At 38.0% G+C, this 19,051-nt stretch overlaps 1 protein-coding gene across 6 annotated transcripts in view; it reads right to left on the bottom strand.

The window, feature by feature from the left end:
• NVL (nuclear VCP like) overlaps window positions 1–18,814 on the bottom strand; it is a 41,944-nt gene extending 23,130 nt beyond the window's left edge. For 3 of the 6 annotated variants that reach the window (XM_082307517.1, XM_082307516.1, XM_082307520.1), the window contains exons 1-16: window positions 18,692–18,814; window positions 17,000–17,073; window positions 15,760–15,812; window positions 15,575–15,671; window positions 14,620–14,674; window positions 13,828–14,094; window positions 12,920–13,046; window positions 12,553–12,629; window positions 12,131–12,265; window positions 10,388–10,489; window positions 8,354–8,471; window positions 7,714–7,858; window positions 4,668–4,938; window positions 2,111–2,329; window positions 1,368–1,472; window positions 507–569 (exon numbers count right to left, since the gene is read on the bottom strand). In XM_082307517.1, the coding sequence (XP_082163643.1) occupies window positions 507–569; window positions 1,368–1,472; window positions 2,111–2,329; window positions 4,668–4,938; window positions 7,714–7,858; window positions 8,354–8,471; window positions 10,388–10,489; window positions 12,131–12,265; window positions 12,553–12,629; window positions 12,920–13,046; window positions 13,828–14,094; window positions 14,620–14,674; window positions 15,575–15,671; window positions 15,760–15,812; window positions 17,000–17,073; window positions 18,692–18,748 (1,965 nt within the window). In that variant the 5' untranslated portion in view covers window positions 18,749–18,814. Of the gene's footprint in view, window positions 1–506; window positions 570–1,367; window positions 1,473–2,110; window positions 2,330–4,667; window positions 4,939–7,713; window positions 7,859–8,353; window positions 8,472–10,387; window positions 10,490–12,130; window positions 12,266–12,552; window positions 12,630–12,919; window positions 13,047–13,827; window positions 14,095–14,339; window positions 14,591–14,619; window positions 14,675–15,574; window positions 15,672–15,759; window positions 15,813–16,999; window positions 17,074–18,691 lie in introns of those variants that run through there. The other 3 variants (XM_082307518.1, XM_082307519.1, XM_082307521.1) reach the window with 3 other exon arrangements.
• Between the last annotated feature and the right edge of the window lie 237 nt (window positions 18,815–19,051).

Raw genomic sequence — 19,051 nt, 5'->3', positions numbered from 1 at the left:
TTATCTGTTAACATTTAAAATCTTTAAAAATCACGTTGATCAACCAAAAAAACCACATTGCGTTCTAAGGTTTCAAACTTCCATGAAGAAGCTAAAACGACTGGCAAAACACATTTCTGAAATTGAAAGCTGAAAACTTTATTTTGCTTAGGGAAAGCTGTTGATTTGCAGTTACTGATCACCAATTGTTCTCACTGTAGAATTTCTGTTCTTTTTCCTGATGTACATAAAAGCAATGATGCATGTAGCTGGTCATTTAGAAATCCCCCTTCAGACAAGAAGGCTCCATCTGCCAGGTAATTTAAACCAAGATATATACTTAAACTACCCAGATAGCTTTTTTCTTTTCACATGAACAACTTCACTGCTAAAAACTTTAAGCAGAGGTTAAATTAGGCAACTTGAGTTGCACTAATATCAGTTGTGTAATTATCAGGAATTTTGCTTGCCCTCACACTTTGGACAAGAATTCCATAAATAACAAATGCAGAATGATTAGTGCATACCATATTTAGCAGCTCAGGACCTTTAACAGATATGAAGTTCAGTCCAGACTCATTTGCCACAGCCTATCAAAAAGGGAAAGACAGACGTATATATAAACCACACATTTTTCATGTTTTCTTTGGTTCTGTCCATGAAGAGATAAACAAACTTAAGGAGCACAGTTACCAATTGTTTGTAAAATACAGATAACAGTACAAAGTATAATTATATGCAATTAAGAGGGGAGGCGGGGCAGGGAATTTAGTAAGGTGTTCTCTCTCTTTAATAAGGCAGTGTTCCAGATTCACATCCCACCCCCCTCCCCCATATTAGCTGAAGAATTGTCAATCATTAGTGGGAGTTAAGGAGATATTCAACTACATAAGAGCATTTGAAGACAAAGATGAGTGACAATCTGGAAACTTGCATGATTATCTGCATTTACATGGGGAGGCCATAAGAACTGAAATGCTCGAGGAGAAGGAAAACAAAAGTATTTTCAGTAAGGCAAATATAATCAATAAAAATACATAAGTATAATAGAGCGTAGACTACTTCCAAATATATAATTTAGTTACAGTGAAATATTCCATAGAAGTGGTTATCTAATAGAGTTTCTTCCCATCTCTACTACTTTCTTCTTAACCAACTTCATTCCTTCAAGTTTTACAGTAATTCCCTCTCCATTCAAGCAAAATTGTGACTTTATAACAAGAAAAATCACATAACTTTAGCACAGAGACCCAAATTTAATTTTCTGATGAGAAGTTGTGCAAAAGCCCAGCTTCTCGCAGTATCATCCAGACTCAGTCATTCCTACAAAAACATCCACTTCAAGAAGATTCTCCAGTATTTTTAAACATGTTTAGAAAACGTATTACCTTAGCTAACAGTGTTTTGCCACACCCAGGAGGCCCTGCAAGCAGGACGCCAGCTGGAGTAGTCAGGCCCAGAGCTTTAAACTGCTCTGGATTTCGCACGGGTGCCTATAAAAGAAATTATCATAGTTATCTGTGACAAAAAGCTAACACGAAGCTTTTCATTTCAGTTACAGTTGGATGAAAAATCATTCATAAGCAAGTTCTTTATTCCAACTCTTTATAGGCTAAAAGAATAAAGCGTCAATCAGCATCTTCTTATCGTGCACTGATAAGTACCCCAAAATGGGAGAAGTATCATTATTCAGAGGCAAAGATTTTATTTAGCTAAGTTCTCATCTTAAGGCGTTAGTGTTAAGTATCCCTCTGACTGGCAGCAAGACTGCTAACCTTCCAGCTAAGTATTCTCCAATTCTTTGTGTGACAGTTGTGTAACTAAGGTTATTGGTACAAAACTTTTAGAAGACTTAAGATTCAGCAATAACGAACATAGTGAAAATTGAAAGCATGAATACAGTAAGTGAAACGTTAAATACACGACCCAGACTTGTAACAAATTTGAAAGCAAATTATAGAAGTCTGACTATTTTAAATGAAGATGTTGCAAAATGTCTAGTTTGTAGCATGTTAGAACTCATAAGCAGCACATCATACATTAAATAAATATTAAGAACCTAACAAGCGTAGTTTTATTTTCTGCATAGGGGGAAGTGCAAAAAATCTTTGAAAGTAATGTTAGGACATACCAATATTGCCATAGTCAGCTCCTCCCGAACATCCTCCAGGGCTCCGATGTCTGCCCATGTCACATCAGGAATTGTGACAAAGCCTTCTCTCTTGGCAGAGGGCTGCACTGATGACAGTGCAACAATAAAATCATTCATCTCAATGCACAGCTTCTGCAGCTGCTCCTCAGGCAAGGGGTCTTGCTTCTTCAGCAAATCCAAAAGTCTCTGCAATTCATCCTTAGGGTACATGGAAAGGGAGAGAAAAAGATTATGCACTGGATTAGATTTTAAGAACCATTTTTTAAGGGCTTTTTCAAAGCAATACTTTCCTCAACTGTAATATTAATTGCTATAAAACAAATTATTATGTACAATACACATAAAATATGTAAAATTAACATTAATGATAAAAATGTTAAATGGACATAGTGCTTTCCTGGAACACTTGCGAAAGCACTGAGCTGACAGACTACAAGCTTGATTTAGATACTACAGAAACAGGGCTAACACATGTATTGTCTTCAAATTCTTCCTACTGCTTCTCACACACTGATTAGGAGAAAGTTCTTTCCATGCTGAAATTTACAAAATATGTATTAATTATATGTATTTATTCTGTTTTTTAATAAAAAATTGCTCTCAAGAGAAAGTGAACAACTCTGCTGAACAGCACAATTTCAGCAATTTGCAGAACATTCAATTACATATAAACCTTTAAAACTCTTAACACACTTTTAGGTTATACTTTCATTTAACATAATCTGATTTCAAGTCATCAACTCATTTCCTCAGCCTGATTAGACCTGGTTTTGTAACCAGGCCCTGATAAAGTTTGGGCAAACAGAAGAGATACAGGGTAAAGCTTTTCAGCGCTGTCCCACCTTGCAGACCACAGTGCCTCAGGCAGGTACGTTCCCGTTTCCCCAGTCAGCTCCTTATTGGGGAAACCATCTGAGAAAATACTTGATCAAAGAACTTTATACCTTCACAACATAAATACATCCCAGTTCTAATACGGGAAGGCAGTATCAAAGCAAACTGATACTGCACCACAAGTAAAACTATACCAGGATTTTCATGATAAGATAAACAGAGGGGAAAAAAAAAAAAATTGTAAACACTCTGTTAAGTTTCCACTTTTTTCCTACAGCAGTATATGGGAAAAGTATCACTTCCTATTTGTTGCAACTAAGATAGCTCTACAACTGACCACAAAGAAACAGAAGCATTTATAGTGCCTGATATTCTTTTTAAGCCCTCCCTCTTCTTCTTAACAGAACCATTAAGAGAAACTCTGAAATAGCCAAGACCACTGGGTTTGTTTACTTGAATTGTGTGAATGATTTTTAAAGGTTTTGTATGTTTATTTTTCCATTATAAACACAATATAACGGTTTTAATGACAATACCCTGTATTAGACTATGTCAACCTCCTGTCAGCTATCAAAATATGGCTCTGTTAGGATTAGACTTCCTCATCCTCAATAACCCCTTTGATCCTGGTAATGTTGATAAAAGCTTCAACTACCTGCCCCTCCCCGCTTTCTTTTGGCTACATCAGGCCGCAGGAAACACTGAGAGGTATGCAGGATGATTATGTTCCTCTACTACAAAGGCTTACTACAGCTTTTTACACTGATTTTTGTTAATTACAATAACAGTTTTCTTTGACAGTCCTTCTAAAACCAGAATCTGAGTACAATGTGGATTTAAAACCACTTTGTTTTACTTCTCCAGACAAATCTTTAGGAAGCCTACACACAATGAAGGCACATACAAACTCCAAATTTTGAGAAGTGGGGCCAAGAATTTCTATATACAGATATTCTGGTTCACTGACCACAGCATGTTACTTGGGCCACAGAATAATGCTGGCACTGGAAATGTTATTTTTCTGCAACAGAATTCCAGCTGTACTGCACATTAACAGATACTTTCTCTGCAGCTCAAGTCACATCACTAACCCAACTTTTCTACTGGATAGATACCTCTTCCTCAAATTTGCTATAGGTAGTAGACACCACATGCAATTTGACCCAAGTAATCACATAGCTGGAGGGAAAATGTAGACTGCATAAATACTTCTAGACTTTGGCTAACTGTAACTATACCAGGTCAGGGATGAACCCCAGGCATCATAATAGGTATTTCACGGGGGGCACAGCAAACAGCTTGGTAAAAACTCAGTGCAAGTCTGATATTCTTACAGTTCTCTTACAGTCGATACACTTTTGAAGACAGATATAGCCACTATTTTAACCTCTGGTCTGCTAGAAAACAAAACACAACACAAACAACAACAACAACAACGACGAAGAAAAACCCAAGGAAAAAAACCCCACACCTTGTATAAAATATTAACATGACTTTTAGAAAGTTGTGGGAGCAACTTATTCAGACACATTATATGGGTCATTAGGAGTTAAGCTTCTGGCTTAGGAGATGATATTTCTAAATCTAAATTTAATATTACGTTGGCCATAGCTGTTTAAGAATTTATGAGCAATGACTTTCACAACTATAAAATGCCTCAATTCTTAAGCTATTAGAGGCAGACGCTTCAAGGAGCAAATACCTTAGGAGGAAGTTCTAGTTGTTTGGTATCCTCTTCCACCAGGATGTCTGTTCCTATTCCCATGCTTTCTTCAGCTGTGTTTCCTCCAGCGTCTATGTGTTTGCTCTTCTGCTTCTCAGATTTTATCAGGACCCTGTTCACTGTGCACATAGCTGCCTCACGACAAAGTGCCATCAGATCAGCACCTACATAACCTGGAGTCAGCCGTGCTAAATGATGAAATTCAAAGGACTCCGGGAGCTTAAGTTTTCGACACAAAGTCCGAAGAATTCTAATCAAGTAGGGAGAAAAAGAACAACAAAATAAAGATGAAGCTGTGGCTTTTTTTTATTTTCGTATGAAACCAAACAGCATTGATTTAAGGTCCTTTTCAGTCCACATGAACTGAAGTAGTAGGGTGGGAACAGTTTTTACTCAACTAGGAAGTAACCAACACTGAAACCCACAAAACTATGCTATATATTTCCTTTCAGTTCTCAAACAAAAACCAACAGTATCAACCAGGCAATGTTAATCACTGCGTAAAAGCTAGTTTTAGTGAATCTAAATATACATTCTTTAAACCTTAGTTTATAATTCAAAATTGACAGAGTAGATCTCAGAGCGTACCAGAGATGCACAGAAGTTATCCATTGAGATATTTAAACTTGTGTTCCTAACAACCTCAGTCTGCATTGTCTGTTCCATCCCACTTTAATTTATTTATTGAAGAACATCCACAACAATTATTCTGCAAGGAGCAAATGCAATCAGACTGTGTGAGGAGCACTGTCTTTTAATCTTCAGTATCTTTCCCCTACCACTGTCGGTGGAATATAACTGCAGATATTTCCTGCGTCCCCAGTAAAATTTCTAACAGGCAACACACAGCTTATGTGTACACCTCACGCGTTACCTCATCCTCATTCAAAAGCTAACGTTACACCTACCTATGCAGCTCCATCACTAAGACAAAACAGCTCTATGTAACTGACAGTGAAGTGCTGTGCTTCACACTTTTTTTTTTTAATGGGAGTTTTTTTACTCTGTATCAAGGCTGAAGCTTTAAAAAGCTCCTTCAAGGTCCACCAAGACTTCCTGCTGTTCTTCTAAGCCAAGGACAACTGAAAACTACATGATTAGTAAAAAAAAAAAAAAAAAAACAAAAAAGAAGACAAAAGCCAGTGTCACCACACAAATACTGGCACTGAAGAACTCTGAGTAGAGGGATCAAATCAACTTGTTTAAAACAGCAAAACATCACTTCATTGCGAAAATATTTAAAAAAGGCAGCACAACACAAAGAAGTGAAGATCATTAACATACTTTCTAGTTCCAATGAAAACTAGTTTAAATTATTTCCAGATCAAGTAATGTAACTACAGAAAAGCTACCAAAAGAATGAGTTATTAAACTATTCAAAACTCTGAAATGGTAATATGTTTCATCTGTTTGCCTCCCCCACTAACAAGTTCCACCATCTCTCATTTACATTTTTATTAGTGTTATTAGCTTGATTCTGAAGAATTTTTCAACCTGTTTGACAACAGCTGTAGCTAATCAAGTGACTCAAAGTGTAAAAAGTTAAGAACTGTCAATGGCTCATTCCGAATTTGTGTCCTACATATATTATTTTCCTTCATGTGCCTTCATACATGCACAAGAAAACGCTGTAAGTAAAGCAAGATCTCCAGGTACACCTCCTCATCCTACTCCATCCCCCTAAGGCTGTAGAACCACAGCTAAGCAGTTCAAATCATGCCTTCAGCAAGACTGATTTATTATGTGGTAAATCAGCACACTATAAGGACTTCTGTTTCTATATGACCCTTTTATTTTAAAAAAAGGAACAAAACCCCCCAACAAAAACCACCTCAAACCCAAAACAAAACGGAAAAGCGGGGAGGAAGGGAAGGGGTAATTTAAAAAAGAAAATAAAATCAACAGTTCCTGTAAGCCTACACCTCCAGGAACACAAATACAAACAATTGTACAAAACAATAATATGAACGAATGTGACTACACTCTCTACACACTATGACAGCTTTCCCATTCACAACTCCTATCCTTTGAAACAGTGCTATTTCTGGGAATATAATTATCTTTAACATGAACCTAAGAAATATCATAGAATCAGAACTCTCACCAATCAGCTCTTTAGTTCCGCCTCTAACCACTTGCATGTTTTCCCACAACCAAGAGGAACATAATTACTACAGGGCTGTAGATCTGGGGGAAGAAGGGGGCGGGGGGGAAGCGGAGGCATGGCCAGAAGCACGGGGTGGGGTGGGGAAAGGGTGGAATAATGGCCAGTAGTGCTGACAACACAAAGCGAGCAATACTGCAAGCAGAACAGTTTGCTTTTTCAACCTAGAAATAAGATCAGTTGAGTTAGAAGGAACTTATCCTTTAACTTTTCTTTCCTTCCTGTAACAAGATAAGCCACAGCTGTTTTCACACTTCCTTCCTGTGACTTGTGCTGTTTTGGAAATGAGTAGCAGTTCCTTTTTAATTAAAAAAGCAAAAATATATTTTTTTAATCTAGTCTGATGGTCACTGATCTTTGGAGTAAAAAGGGCCAGTTACACAGAACAGGATGACTGCAGCTCAGCTTAATGCTTGGACTGGTGTATTTCCACGAGGAATAGAATGGAAGAATCTAGGCCTGTTGCTTAAGGTATGTGCTTCAGAGGACTAACACTTAATTTAACAGTTACATAGGCAGCACCAAAGACAGAATGTTAACTTCCTGAACAACAGAAAAGATAAATTTAATTCCATCATCTAGACTGTTAAGGCACTTGAAAACCTATTAACGTAATGCTAAAAGCAGATCTGCACACAAGAAAGGAAACCACCCCAAATGTAGACGCAGCTACCAAGACAAAGAGTAGATGCACACTTGATGTCTTCTGCACTTTTCAGCGTGTGCTGATCCCTAGGTGTGTACAGGCACAAACAGAACTAAACACAATAAAGTACTTTTCCTTAATTTGTATGTTAACTTACACATTATTTCCTTATTTATTAATTAATCAAAAAGAAGCTTAAACATTTTAACACGTACTTTTCTCTTGCCGCTTCATCTGGGATCCCTAAACAAATTTCTCGATCAAATCTCCCAGCTCGCCTCAGTGCAGGATCCAGTGAGTCAGGTCTGTTAGTTGCTCCGATAACAAGGACCTGGGTAGTGGCAGCCACGTTATTCAAGTCTAAAGGAAGGAAGGAAGGAAGTTAGTACTCATACTCACCATCTCAACTTTGTTCTGATATCTATGTGACTCTGTTTCTGCAGCACACAATACTACTCAGAACAATAGAGATAAAATAACCAACAGTCATACTAAACTGCTGTACATCCTTATTTCTACTACCTAGAATTTCCATTTTGCACAATCAAGCAAAAATAAGCATTTCAAATGACATTTGACACGTTTTCCCATTATATCTTATATCATTATATCTAAATGTTTATACAACAGACAGGTTTATATAATGCTGTACAGATCACTGTGAAAATAATGTAGTAACATCCCCTCAAATTTATTAGAATCTTCCCACCACCCCCCAGGTAAACTGTGCCAAAATACAAAAAAATTACCACCACTAGCTCTACTAAAGTAACCACGAGTCACTACTGAAGGAAAGCAGACAGTGAGCCTAATAATTAGAAAGTTTAGCTTAGTACAGATGTTCCTGAAACTGACCATCCATACAAGTTAGGAACTGAGCAACAATTCTCCGCTCCATGTCCTTCGATGCAACTTCTCTTTTTGGGGTGATTGCATCAATCTCATCAATGAAAAGGACACATGGTGCACTGGACTAGGAACAAGAAATATTAATAATTACAAAATTACACTCACATAGTGTATTATAAGAAATTTTTCAGATTTGCTGGTCTACAATTATTACTCTAAGTCTGCTGCACAATCAACCTCTCCTGGAACAATCCTGTTGTTCTTACTGACTATCTGGAGAGCTGCCAGACTATGAAACTCTGCTGAGCTGAGCCTATGAAACAATTAAGGTATGAGATTCAAAATGTCTCTATAAATTGTTTAAAATTTAAGTGTACCTCTATGTTGCTTTATGTTTTCCATAAATATTCCATTGTGACTGCTTACTGGCCTAAATCCAAAAAAAGAAAATCAGACAAGAAAGGTCCGATTTGGTTTTTTGTTTGTTTGTTTTGTTAGTGACATTAGAGCTGTGGAATTTCAAGGGCTAGTATTTCTGACACACATAATGAAACAAAAAGAGCAGTAGGTGGTCATGACAAATGATCTGCCAACTTCAAGATTACTACAGAGCCTGACCATGTTCAAAGAGTAAAAATGAGCAACTCCAAGTGTTCTAAAATTCCGTGTACATCACGTTCACAAAAAGCAAACACAAATATAGAATAATAATCAGTGTAACTAACAGAAGAGAATTGTGTTTAACTGACACAAGATTGTTAATATCCTCAAAAAGCACTAGTAGTGCAAATGAATATTAAAGGAAAACACTAGAATCATCTTCAGAAAAAGTCCCATATAAAAAAATAGTGTTTTAAAACCCACGCATTGTGTGTTATCAGGTAGCAACTGCGCCATCTAGCCGTCATTCACTTTTCCTCAATCCGATAGAGGAAAATAATGCAACTAAGCTATAAAGATTCCACAGTCCATGCATAAGGTACAGTGGAACTATGTCTATTTTTATCCCCTGCACAAAAAATCAGTAGAAAAACTAAGTGGAAAAGCCACTTAAGTGAATGGGAGGGACTATAAAAAAAGGCAACAGATTTTATTTTTAAGCAGATTTTACGCAATACATTTTTTTAAAAAAATCATTTTTACAGCAACTTCCCCTCAATCACTATACATACAAAAGATATGTACTTTCTGAAAACTGTGCAATCGTTTATTTAATTTTATTCTAAATAACATCTTAAGAGGGCTTTCTGAAAATTAAAATGTAGTATGAACTAAACATAATAATCTAAGAGCTTCATAATGAATCCTTTTGCCCTGTTTAGCATCCTTTTATACAGGAACATACTCTAAACACCTATATACAGTTGTGGGGGAGAGTAGAACAACAGAATACAGTTGGAAAACCAGAACATTCTCAGAGGTCAGGAACAGAAAACTGTCCTCATGAAAGAAAACATTAGCCACATATTAAAAAAAAAAAAAAAAAAATCTGCATTTGTTTAAATTAAAATCATATCAACCTGTCTGGTTCTCTTTCCTTCTTACTGAATCTGAAAGTTGCACGAAAGCAAGACTTCAACTGTAACTTGACTCCTTCTCTTACGATATTTGTCCCAAATTTCTTTCTCTATATGTAAAACCCCCAAGTCTTAAGTCCCTCACATTCACTCAAATTCCATGCCATACAAAAACAGCAAAAAAACTGACCTTGTAACAAAAAAAGCACAGTAAACTGCTCTCACATCTTTTTTATTTTTATAAGTCAAGCCAAGCAGCTCCAAATAGGTAAATAATATATATTGCTCCAATCAACAATCTTTTGTCAAGATTTCAGAATAGTAATCTTTGTGCTTCATGACAGCATGACACTTAGCACAATGGAAATCTAGCCACAGAAGGGGAGACACTATGACTTGTGTGCAGCAGTATAAAGATTCACTCACTAATATTCACTCAAATTCAAAACACAGCAACAAAGTATGAATCTTTACAAAGAAAAGGACAAACAATTCACAGCGCTATTTCTAATGGGCCTCTCACCACAGCCTGCTCGAACAATTCTCTCAGTTTCTGCTCCGACTCCCCTGACACTCCAGACACCATCTCCGTTGCTGCCACTTTCAGCATGGGGAGCCCAAGCTCCTGAAAGAGACAAGGAATGTTGTATGATACATCCAGAGGTGAGAAATGTTGGCTATTCTAGAGGACAAATATTTTCCAGTACGACATCTATTACACCCAAATATTATGTAATCAAGACTAAATCTTAATGAGCTTTTAAAAAAGATGAGTAGCATCCTCCAATTTAAAATGGGTCTGAGCCATTTGGCCAAGTGAACAGAAATGGATACAAAACACAGGTTTCTCTAATTCAGTTAGAGAATGATTGCACTGTCAAATAGCTTTGCACACGTTGGTCTCCAACCCAATCATTCACAACGCATATTATTTCTGTTCATGATTAGGCTCCCTTCTTGAGAAAATTGTCTATTTCCATCTGTAACGAAGCATTGCTTAGCAGTGCAGAAGAAACACCCACCGGGATCGGTTCCCTTAGTCTTGCTCCACAAATATCTGAGCAGGACTGTACAATAAGATACTTGTAAAGCTCACACTCAAGGTTTTCTGCTATTAAAAATAAATAAATAAAATTGTAACTTTGACAGACTGTAGCACAGTAGTGCTACAGGTAGTGGCAGCCTATTTCAAGCTATTTGAACTACATATAAAAAAATAAAAATCCTAATTTACACAAATCACAGCCACCAGAGGCACTACCTGGGGCTTGGAGGCGATAATTTGCCTTAAATAGCACTACTGAAAATCTTGTATTTAAGAAAAATGATTTAAGAAGCAGTCATTAAATTTATCTCTGAAAATTTTTCACTTGTGTCACGTTTCTTTCCCCAAATTTAATACCCTTCCAGGATACAAATACACACTGAAGTATTAAATATCACAGATTCATTCAATGGGTACCTTTTTACAGTAAGGCATTAAAAAGAAAAAACCCAAATCTTTTTAATTAAAAACAGTTGAAACATAATGTCAGAAGGGTCTCACCAACATCGAAGGAATAAACATCAGTATTTTCTTTCAAAGATAAAATCTGCACTACAAAAGCTCATAATTTACATGTATCTAAATTTAAGGTTATAATCTGGGACATTTAAGGAACAACTGTATTAAAGAAAAAGAAATGTCCATGGTGATCACTGAGTAGCCCTAAACAGCCTCTAGATTTATATCCAAAACAGGCACATAGCAGCACAGCAGCCTCACCAAACTACTAACACACCACTAATGTCATATGCTCTGAAATCATTAGTTTGACACAGGAAAGGCAACATCCAGTTTTGGAATTCAGAAATCAGTGTTCAATAGATGCCACCCAAGAGAATCAATGTAATGCCTCATAAAAGATGGTAAGGTTGAGCCCTGACTTCACACAAAACACTGTGGTAAATATAACCAAAAGTATCTTCCATTTATAGCCTTCTTAATACCCATGCCTATATTGCTGTCCTGGGAATGCCTCAAAACAATTAAGTAAAACATAAAACCCTGTCACTATGTCCCCTCTTCATATATGGGGTTCTATCAAGTACAGATTCAGATGGAATTTAAGCAAAGGAAGTTATGATAAATATATTTTAGATTAAGCTAGGAAGGAGAGAAAAGAGATTAAAAAAAGAGGAAAAGATCTAGCCTATCACGAAGGAGGATTATATTTTTCTCTCTAAATATAATTCAGAAAAAGAAGAAAATTTAAAGCTATCTCACCCCAGCAATTGCCTGTGCAAGTAGTGTCTTTCCACATCCTGGTGGTCCATGTAAAAGAAAACCACGAGGTGGAACCACACCTAAGTGATTATAGACTTCAGGATGACGGACATGAATGAGCATCTTGCATATTTCCTGTTAAAAAGAGACACCTCCATTTAAATTGCAGAAATAACTATTAGAGATTGCTAATATTATAGACAGGTTGAAATACAGCAAGTTCTGTTTATTAATGTAATTTCAGTGACTGCTTTCAGAAAGATTAATCAAAGGAAAAAAAAACCTAAAACTTTGTTGCTGTTGGTATGAGCAGCTATTCTCAGTGCCATGCAGATGAATTCTACTAGATTTCTTCTTTGTAATTTTTCCTGTGACATTTTATTCAGTGCATTCTGTATCCCACAAATAAAATTTTAACTAACCTTTAAAGTTTCATCATTGCCTCCTACATCCTCAAACTTCACTGAAGGGTGGTAAAGCTCTGGTCCCTTACTTCTAACTGTTAAGGAAGACAAGTCATGCAAATTTAGACATGGCATAATAGTAGTTCCTAATACTGAACAAAAAAGTACTCAGCCTAAACAATTAGCCAAGTACATGGAGTAGTATTATTTTTTGGTAGTAGACGCAGGACTGGAATATTTTTTTAGTACAACATTAAGGCTAAGTTTCTTAACAAAATGGTTGAGGTCACTTCTCTGCACCTCAGAAAACACTTCTCTCGTAATGGATTCCACAGTCTATTTGACCATCTCTTTCTTTGGACCAGCAAGCCAAAAATCTTCTCACCTTTCTGTTTAAGTAAAACGGAAGCAATTTCTCCATCCACATCTGCAAATTCTTCTTTTTTTCTTTTTGCTCTCTTACCCTTTGTCTTCTTTCTTTCACTCTCCAAGAGAGAAAATTCTGTTGATTTCTAGGGCATAAAATCAGAATTATATATACAAAACCTTCCAAGCCAGTGAACTTCTGCAAATACTTAAAAGAACAAAATCTGTAAGTGTCTATGATGCTTAACTTACACATATTATATGAATAAAGACAAGCAAGGCAGGAATTTAACCCATTCTTTTTGTAATTGCAATTTCCTTTCAACTTCCCCAACTCTTGTACATCCAAAAAACTTCAGCTTTCCCCAGGCTCACTGAGACTTAACCACTGGTTAAGGGAGACCACAGGCTATGGCTACAGCAAGCCACATGCTTCCTGACTAGTTAGGCTGGTCACTGGCAAATGGAATAAATAACAGCTAAGTTCCACTTATCTTTCTCTCAGTATGGGCACTAATCCGGGTCTCCCTAATACTGAGCACTACGTTTTCCTCAAAAAATCTAGAGGAAATTCATAATTTTGTGACTTTTTACCTCCCACACAAACATGCTTGAAATGGGCCAGAAGGTTTAAAAATCACTTCTGACACAGCAGAACAATGGGCTAAGACCTTTCTTCTTCAGAAACCAAGCTAAAAACAAGTACTCCACTGGGCTTAAGCCAATCTTTCCTTTCTATTTAACACGTTCACTGTCTTTAAACACAGCATGCATATTTGTAATAAAAAGAATATATTTTAAATATCCAGAGAGAAAGACAGACAGTCCTTTGGTCTTAGTATCACCCTTCAAAAGCCTGTCAAATTACACGGGAAATTATATTCATACTTGCTACTTAAATCACACTGGGTTTGTAAAACACAATACCTCAGAAATCCGTTTCTTTTCATGTCCTTCTCCATCCTCAGAAAGGTCAACGAAGAAGTCTTTTCCACATGGAGTTTTATCAATGAACCAGCCACCTTCAGAGATGCGTGTTTCAACTCTTGTTCCTGGTGAGAGGGTGCTTGTTTGAGGTGCTGTTCGCAGAGGAGGGGGGGTTTCCACTGGCTCATTTTTTGGAGTGGTTGGAACAGAATCGGGATTTCCTTTCTTGTATAAGCTCAGCAGGGAACTGTTCATGTGATTTGCAGACTGCAGATTCATGTATTTTAAAAGAAAATATACAGGCTATAACTTGGATTATTTATATTAAGAAGCCAATGAAAACTATTTCATAAACATCATTTAGCATTATCCCTGCTGGAGAAAGTGGTCATGCATCTTCCAACCCACTCCTCTGCAAATCAAATGACTGCATATAAAACTACATTTGCTGGTTGAAGAGGCAGCAGCCTTTGCAATTTACCCTGAAATGACCCCTGTTAATTGACAGTCACCTTTTTTAGTAATAGTCAGTTCCTTCAATCATTTCATTCATTTGATAGCTAAGTCTTTCAGGCCCCCAGTGTGCTTTCCTCACAGGTGATTCCCCACCACAGGTTCTTTTTCTTCAGAAAATAGCCTCCTTTTAGCTCTACAGATTCTCAGTTGGAATTGCCAACTCTGGCTATACCTCATCTTCATCTCCGCTTTTAAACTCTCCAAGTGCATTGCAATGTCACAACACAGAATCATGCGTTATGCAAATACAAACAATCATAATAAAATACAACTTACTAGATCTTCTGGATAATCATCATAATCAGAGTCATCTGTGGCACTTCCTGCAGTCCTTTACATGGAAGGAAGGCAAAAACTATGAATGTATCAGAGCAGAACTGCAAGTGAGACACCCACAAAACAAAACAAATGCAATTTCCACACCGTGGCTCCCCATAACCATGATATGCAGCCTAAGACTGGAGAAAAATTCCTGACTTGCACGCTCTAAATTTACTACTATGAAGAGTTAAAAAAGGCATCCTTTCCAAGTCTGTGATGAGTTGGATCAACATGGCAGCCTGGCTGAAAGACAGTCCTAAAAAAAAGTGATGTAGGATCAATCTGATCCAGTTCACCAAGAGATGACACAATCACCAATGCTGGCACGAGGGAAGCAGTAGCAAATCACTGCTGAACTAGACTAGTCCTTCTGACAACAATGTCCTAATTTCCCATGAGACCCTTAATACCTATCACAGGTTAGAGAAACCAGAATGGTTCGTCAGACTATGCACAGGGTTAGGAGTCAGGAAATCTTAATTCCCATCTCATACCCAGTGGTGATTGACTCTGAAAAGCCTGTCCTGTAGTCTTATCTCTCAGATTTTGCTAATATCTCTTGCACCCAAGAAAGATTAAGAACAAGACAAAACAAAGGAATTGAACCACATGAGGACTGGGGCCTTATGTGGAAAAGAATCAAGGAAGCCCCAAGGATATCCACTAATTCAGGGCTGTATGTTCGCCATAACAGAGAAATCATGATTGGCTCTAGTAGCTGCTTGTCTTCAGTGAAAAAAGTGCTTCTATTAACTACAGGTAACTTCTGATAAAGACAAGCCTATGGGAAATCAAGGATCTATCTGTAACCTTGAAACTACCAACATTTAATAATTTGAAGACAGAAAGCTTTAAAGAAATGATAATACTAATGGCATTATTAAAGTAATCTAATGGTAAACATTCTTACTCATTTTTCTCTTCTTGTCTTGCTCTTTTTGCCACATGTTCAGCTTCTAAAGCTGCTAAATCTTCACGTTCTTTTTCATTACTGATTATTCCAAACACTGAAAGAAAAAGTTAAAACATGTTAAGAAAACAGCCAAAGTGTAATCAAAGAATTTGGTGTCTTGGACATAATACTAACAGACCTACCTTTTTCAACTTGTATTCTAAAAGCATTTCTTTTTCTTCGTCCATATTCTGTACTGAAAAAAAAAAAACACCAAAACAAACAGGTTACACCAACTGCTTTTTCCCTCAACATATTGTCATTCTCGGTGGAAAAAATACATTGTAAGTTGATACCCAAGCTTCTACACAAGCTCTTACTAAAAACCAGCTATGTGAAAACATGATTGTTTTTTTCTGAAGCCTGGAATAGCTCAATCACTGGGATGAAACCAAACCACTAAACTATACTGGTCTCTAAAGGGATGTTTAGTAAAAATTATCAAGGTGCTCTTTAACTATAGACCTAGAGAAGCAGCAATGTACAAATGAGCATACTGGATTCTATTTCACAACACTACCGATCTTTTAATTTTAATTCAAACCAGAACATATGGACACAGGACTATGGTCTGGAAAGGACAGTCCAGTGAGGAATAACTGTGCTAATTAATAATGGTCACTATGAGAAAATCCGATTCAATGAGCATCCTTAAATGCAAACAAAAATCATCAACCTTTTACCTTCAATTACTGAGGGTGTATTTTATTTATTTGCTTTCGTACAATAGCTGATAGTACAAACAAAACAAAAACCCAAGACCTGTAAGCATCCTAAGCAAGGCTTTTGGCTTCCTTTCTCTAACAAGGTACAAATAAATAGAACATGCAAACATAAACGAATATACTTCTCCACCTTCATTAACCCCCACACCCACCAACGATCTGCTGAAACACAACCTTGCTCCCCACCCAGAAAAGCGCAACAGCCTAAAAACAATTAGGCAAGACTGACTGTCCTGCTGAGCAACTGAGCAAGATTTAGTGTCTTACTGAATCCTGTATCTCCCCCATCTGCCTGCACTGAAGTGTTATTTTCCCCTCATATTTTAAGCTCACTGGCGTAAGGACCAACATGCTGTAATGCATCTCTAGCTGTTTAATTAAAAAAAAAAAAAAAAAAAAAAAAGCAATCCACGAGAACCAAACTGCAACTAGATCTTGCAATGCCAGTGCGTTAATAAAATATGAGTTACTAGATATATCAGCAGAGGAAAACACTGGAGTGGAAATGATCTTATTGTTTCAATCAACCTCAACAACTGGTAATGAAGTTAACTTAAAGAAAATTAAAATTTTGATTAAAAATACACAAATGCAAAGTAACAAGATAATATATTCCATATTTTGAATGTAGAATATAAGAATACAAATCTTTGCTCACCTGTAGGTTTTCTGCAAATCAGATGCTAGAATTCCAATGTCAACATACTGGCCACATTTACTGCTTGCAAGATACTGAAATGAAGAATTTTAATCAGCAAATAAAAATCTTTGTCAATCACTTCAGCAGAACAGCTAGATCAAATACGCTTATTTCAAACTCTACTCTTCTTGGAAGTCAAAATGAAAATCAGAAACAGCTTTGAACTGCCTTGGAACACACTGGACAGTATTTCCCAATGAAATGGGAAATGCTTATTAAGACACAGAAAACTAGCTAGCTACGTTTCCTGAGGAAAAGCAGCATACTGTATTTTGGTGCTTCGGCGACTTCTGCTGGTGCAACTCCATTGTTTTTATTCAGTAAGAAAGATGACTTTGTAACCTACACACCATCTTATTGTCAATCCTTCTAAAGTTCTTGGTTTCTCTCAGTTAACCTCCGTTTGTTTTAGATATCCTACCTTAAAAATGAAACAATCTACATCAATTAGTATGGATACTGCCATAATAAGAACTTTAATCTTTGCAAGATGTTTCAAAGAATACTATGGAAAAGTACATAAATGAAAGTGATTTCTGTCAAGGCTTTTTCTTTTTCTGACAGCAGCTGATCTAACCCATTTTCAAACCACAACTATGAAAGTGTGAGAAAATGTACTCTATTTCAGGTACAACTGTATTCCATTTGCTTTCTTCCCTCACTCTCCAAATTAGGGGCGAGAAGGAGTTTCAATATTGTAATGGTGGATTTCCTCTTAAAAAAAGAAAAAGGAGACAGAGAATCTTCCAAAAAGATATGGTATCACAAATGTCACAGGAAGGAGAATTTCAAAATCTCATTTAAATTAATACCTCTCTTTAAAAGAATGAAATTGCTTAAAATTGAACACAGAATTATTTTTTAAAATGATGTTACACTTCACATCACCCACGGGCAGCTACTGACCTGCAGAAAATATCAAGCCTACCATAAATCCAGCCGGCTCTTTCATTTCAGAATAGTCAAGACATAGTCACTGTGATCTTGTAAAGGAAAACAAGCAAGCTCCCTCGAGCAGCCGCTCACATTTTAAGGAATGAGAAGCACAGTACACTCATGCACAGACATAGAAAAATGGTGTTTAATTTGCCAAGTCACCGTAAATATTCATAAAACATAAACACAGCACTATGCCAGGAATCCCCATACTTCCCACTCTTCATGTGTGTATTATGGAAGTTATCACATATTTTCCCTTTCTCCACTCATTTAATATAATCGACATTAATAATATAATGTTTCCAAATGTAAACACTTCCGATTTGCCTATACAGAATGCAATAATTTGCTCTACCCAGAGTGTGGGTTTTTTTGACTATTCATTTCACGCTTGAAATAGCAGCCAGCTTCAGGATCAGAAGTACTGGAGGGGATAGAAGAAAGCAACAGAACAAAGCAAATTAAAAAAAGAAAAAGAAGCAAAAAGACCCCTTTAAAGGACTTTTTAAAGTCCCGAGAGGCAAGGCCGGGCCTGGCGCTCGCTGCCGTTCCCTCCCTCCCGCCCCCGCGCAGCCGGATGCTCAAGGCCCCTTTCGGCGAGGAGGGGGAAGGCCGGCCCCGCCGTGCCGGCCGCAGGGAGCCCCCCGCCGGCTGCCGCCCCGCGGGGAGGAGGGCCGCTGCCCAGCCACCGCTGCCCGCCCCGGCGGGTACCTGCTTAACGCGCTGCTTCAGCCGCAGGTCCACGAAGTGCCCCGGCCGGCTCCGCATCGCCGCTCGCCGCCCTCCCCGGCCGAGGGCCTCCCCGCGGGCCCAGGGGCTGACCGAGCGCTTCGCCTGCGCGGGGCGGCCGGGCGGGAACTGTGCGCAGGCGGCGGCCGGGCGGGAACTGTGCGCAGGCGGCGCCCCGGCCGCCTCAGCCGCGCCGCCGCAGGCCCCCTCCGAACTGCCCGCCTGTACCGGCCCGGCGGCGGAGGGGCCTCGCCGCGCCGCTGATTAAGTTTCAAAACAGGCGCCCCGGCTCCCTCGGTCGGGGCTGCGCGAGGGCCCCGGCAGCGCCTCACGAAGCGCAGG

The sequence above is a fragment of the Platalea leucorodia genome (genome assembly GCF_965183815.1).
Source record: "Platalea leucorodia genome assembly, chromosome: 3".
In the NCBI taxonomy this organism is placed as follows: domain Eukaryota; kingdom Metazoa; phylum Chordata; class Aves; order Pelecaniformes; family Threskiornithidae; genus Platalea; species Platalea leucorodia.
Note: the sequence above shows the minus strand (reverse complement) of the source record. Positions and strands in the feature narration are given on the sequence as shown.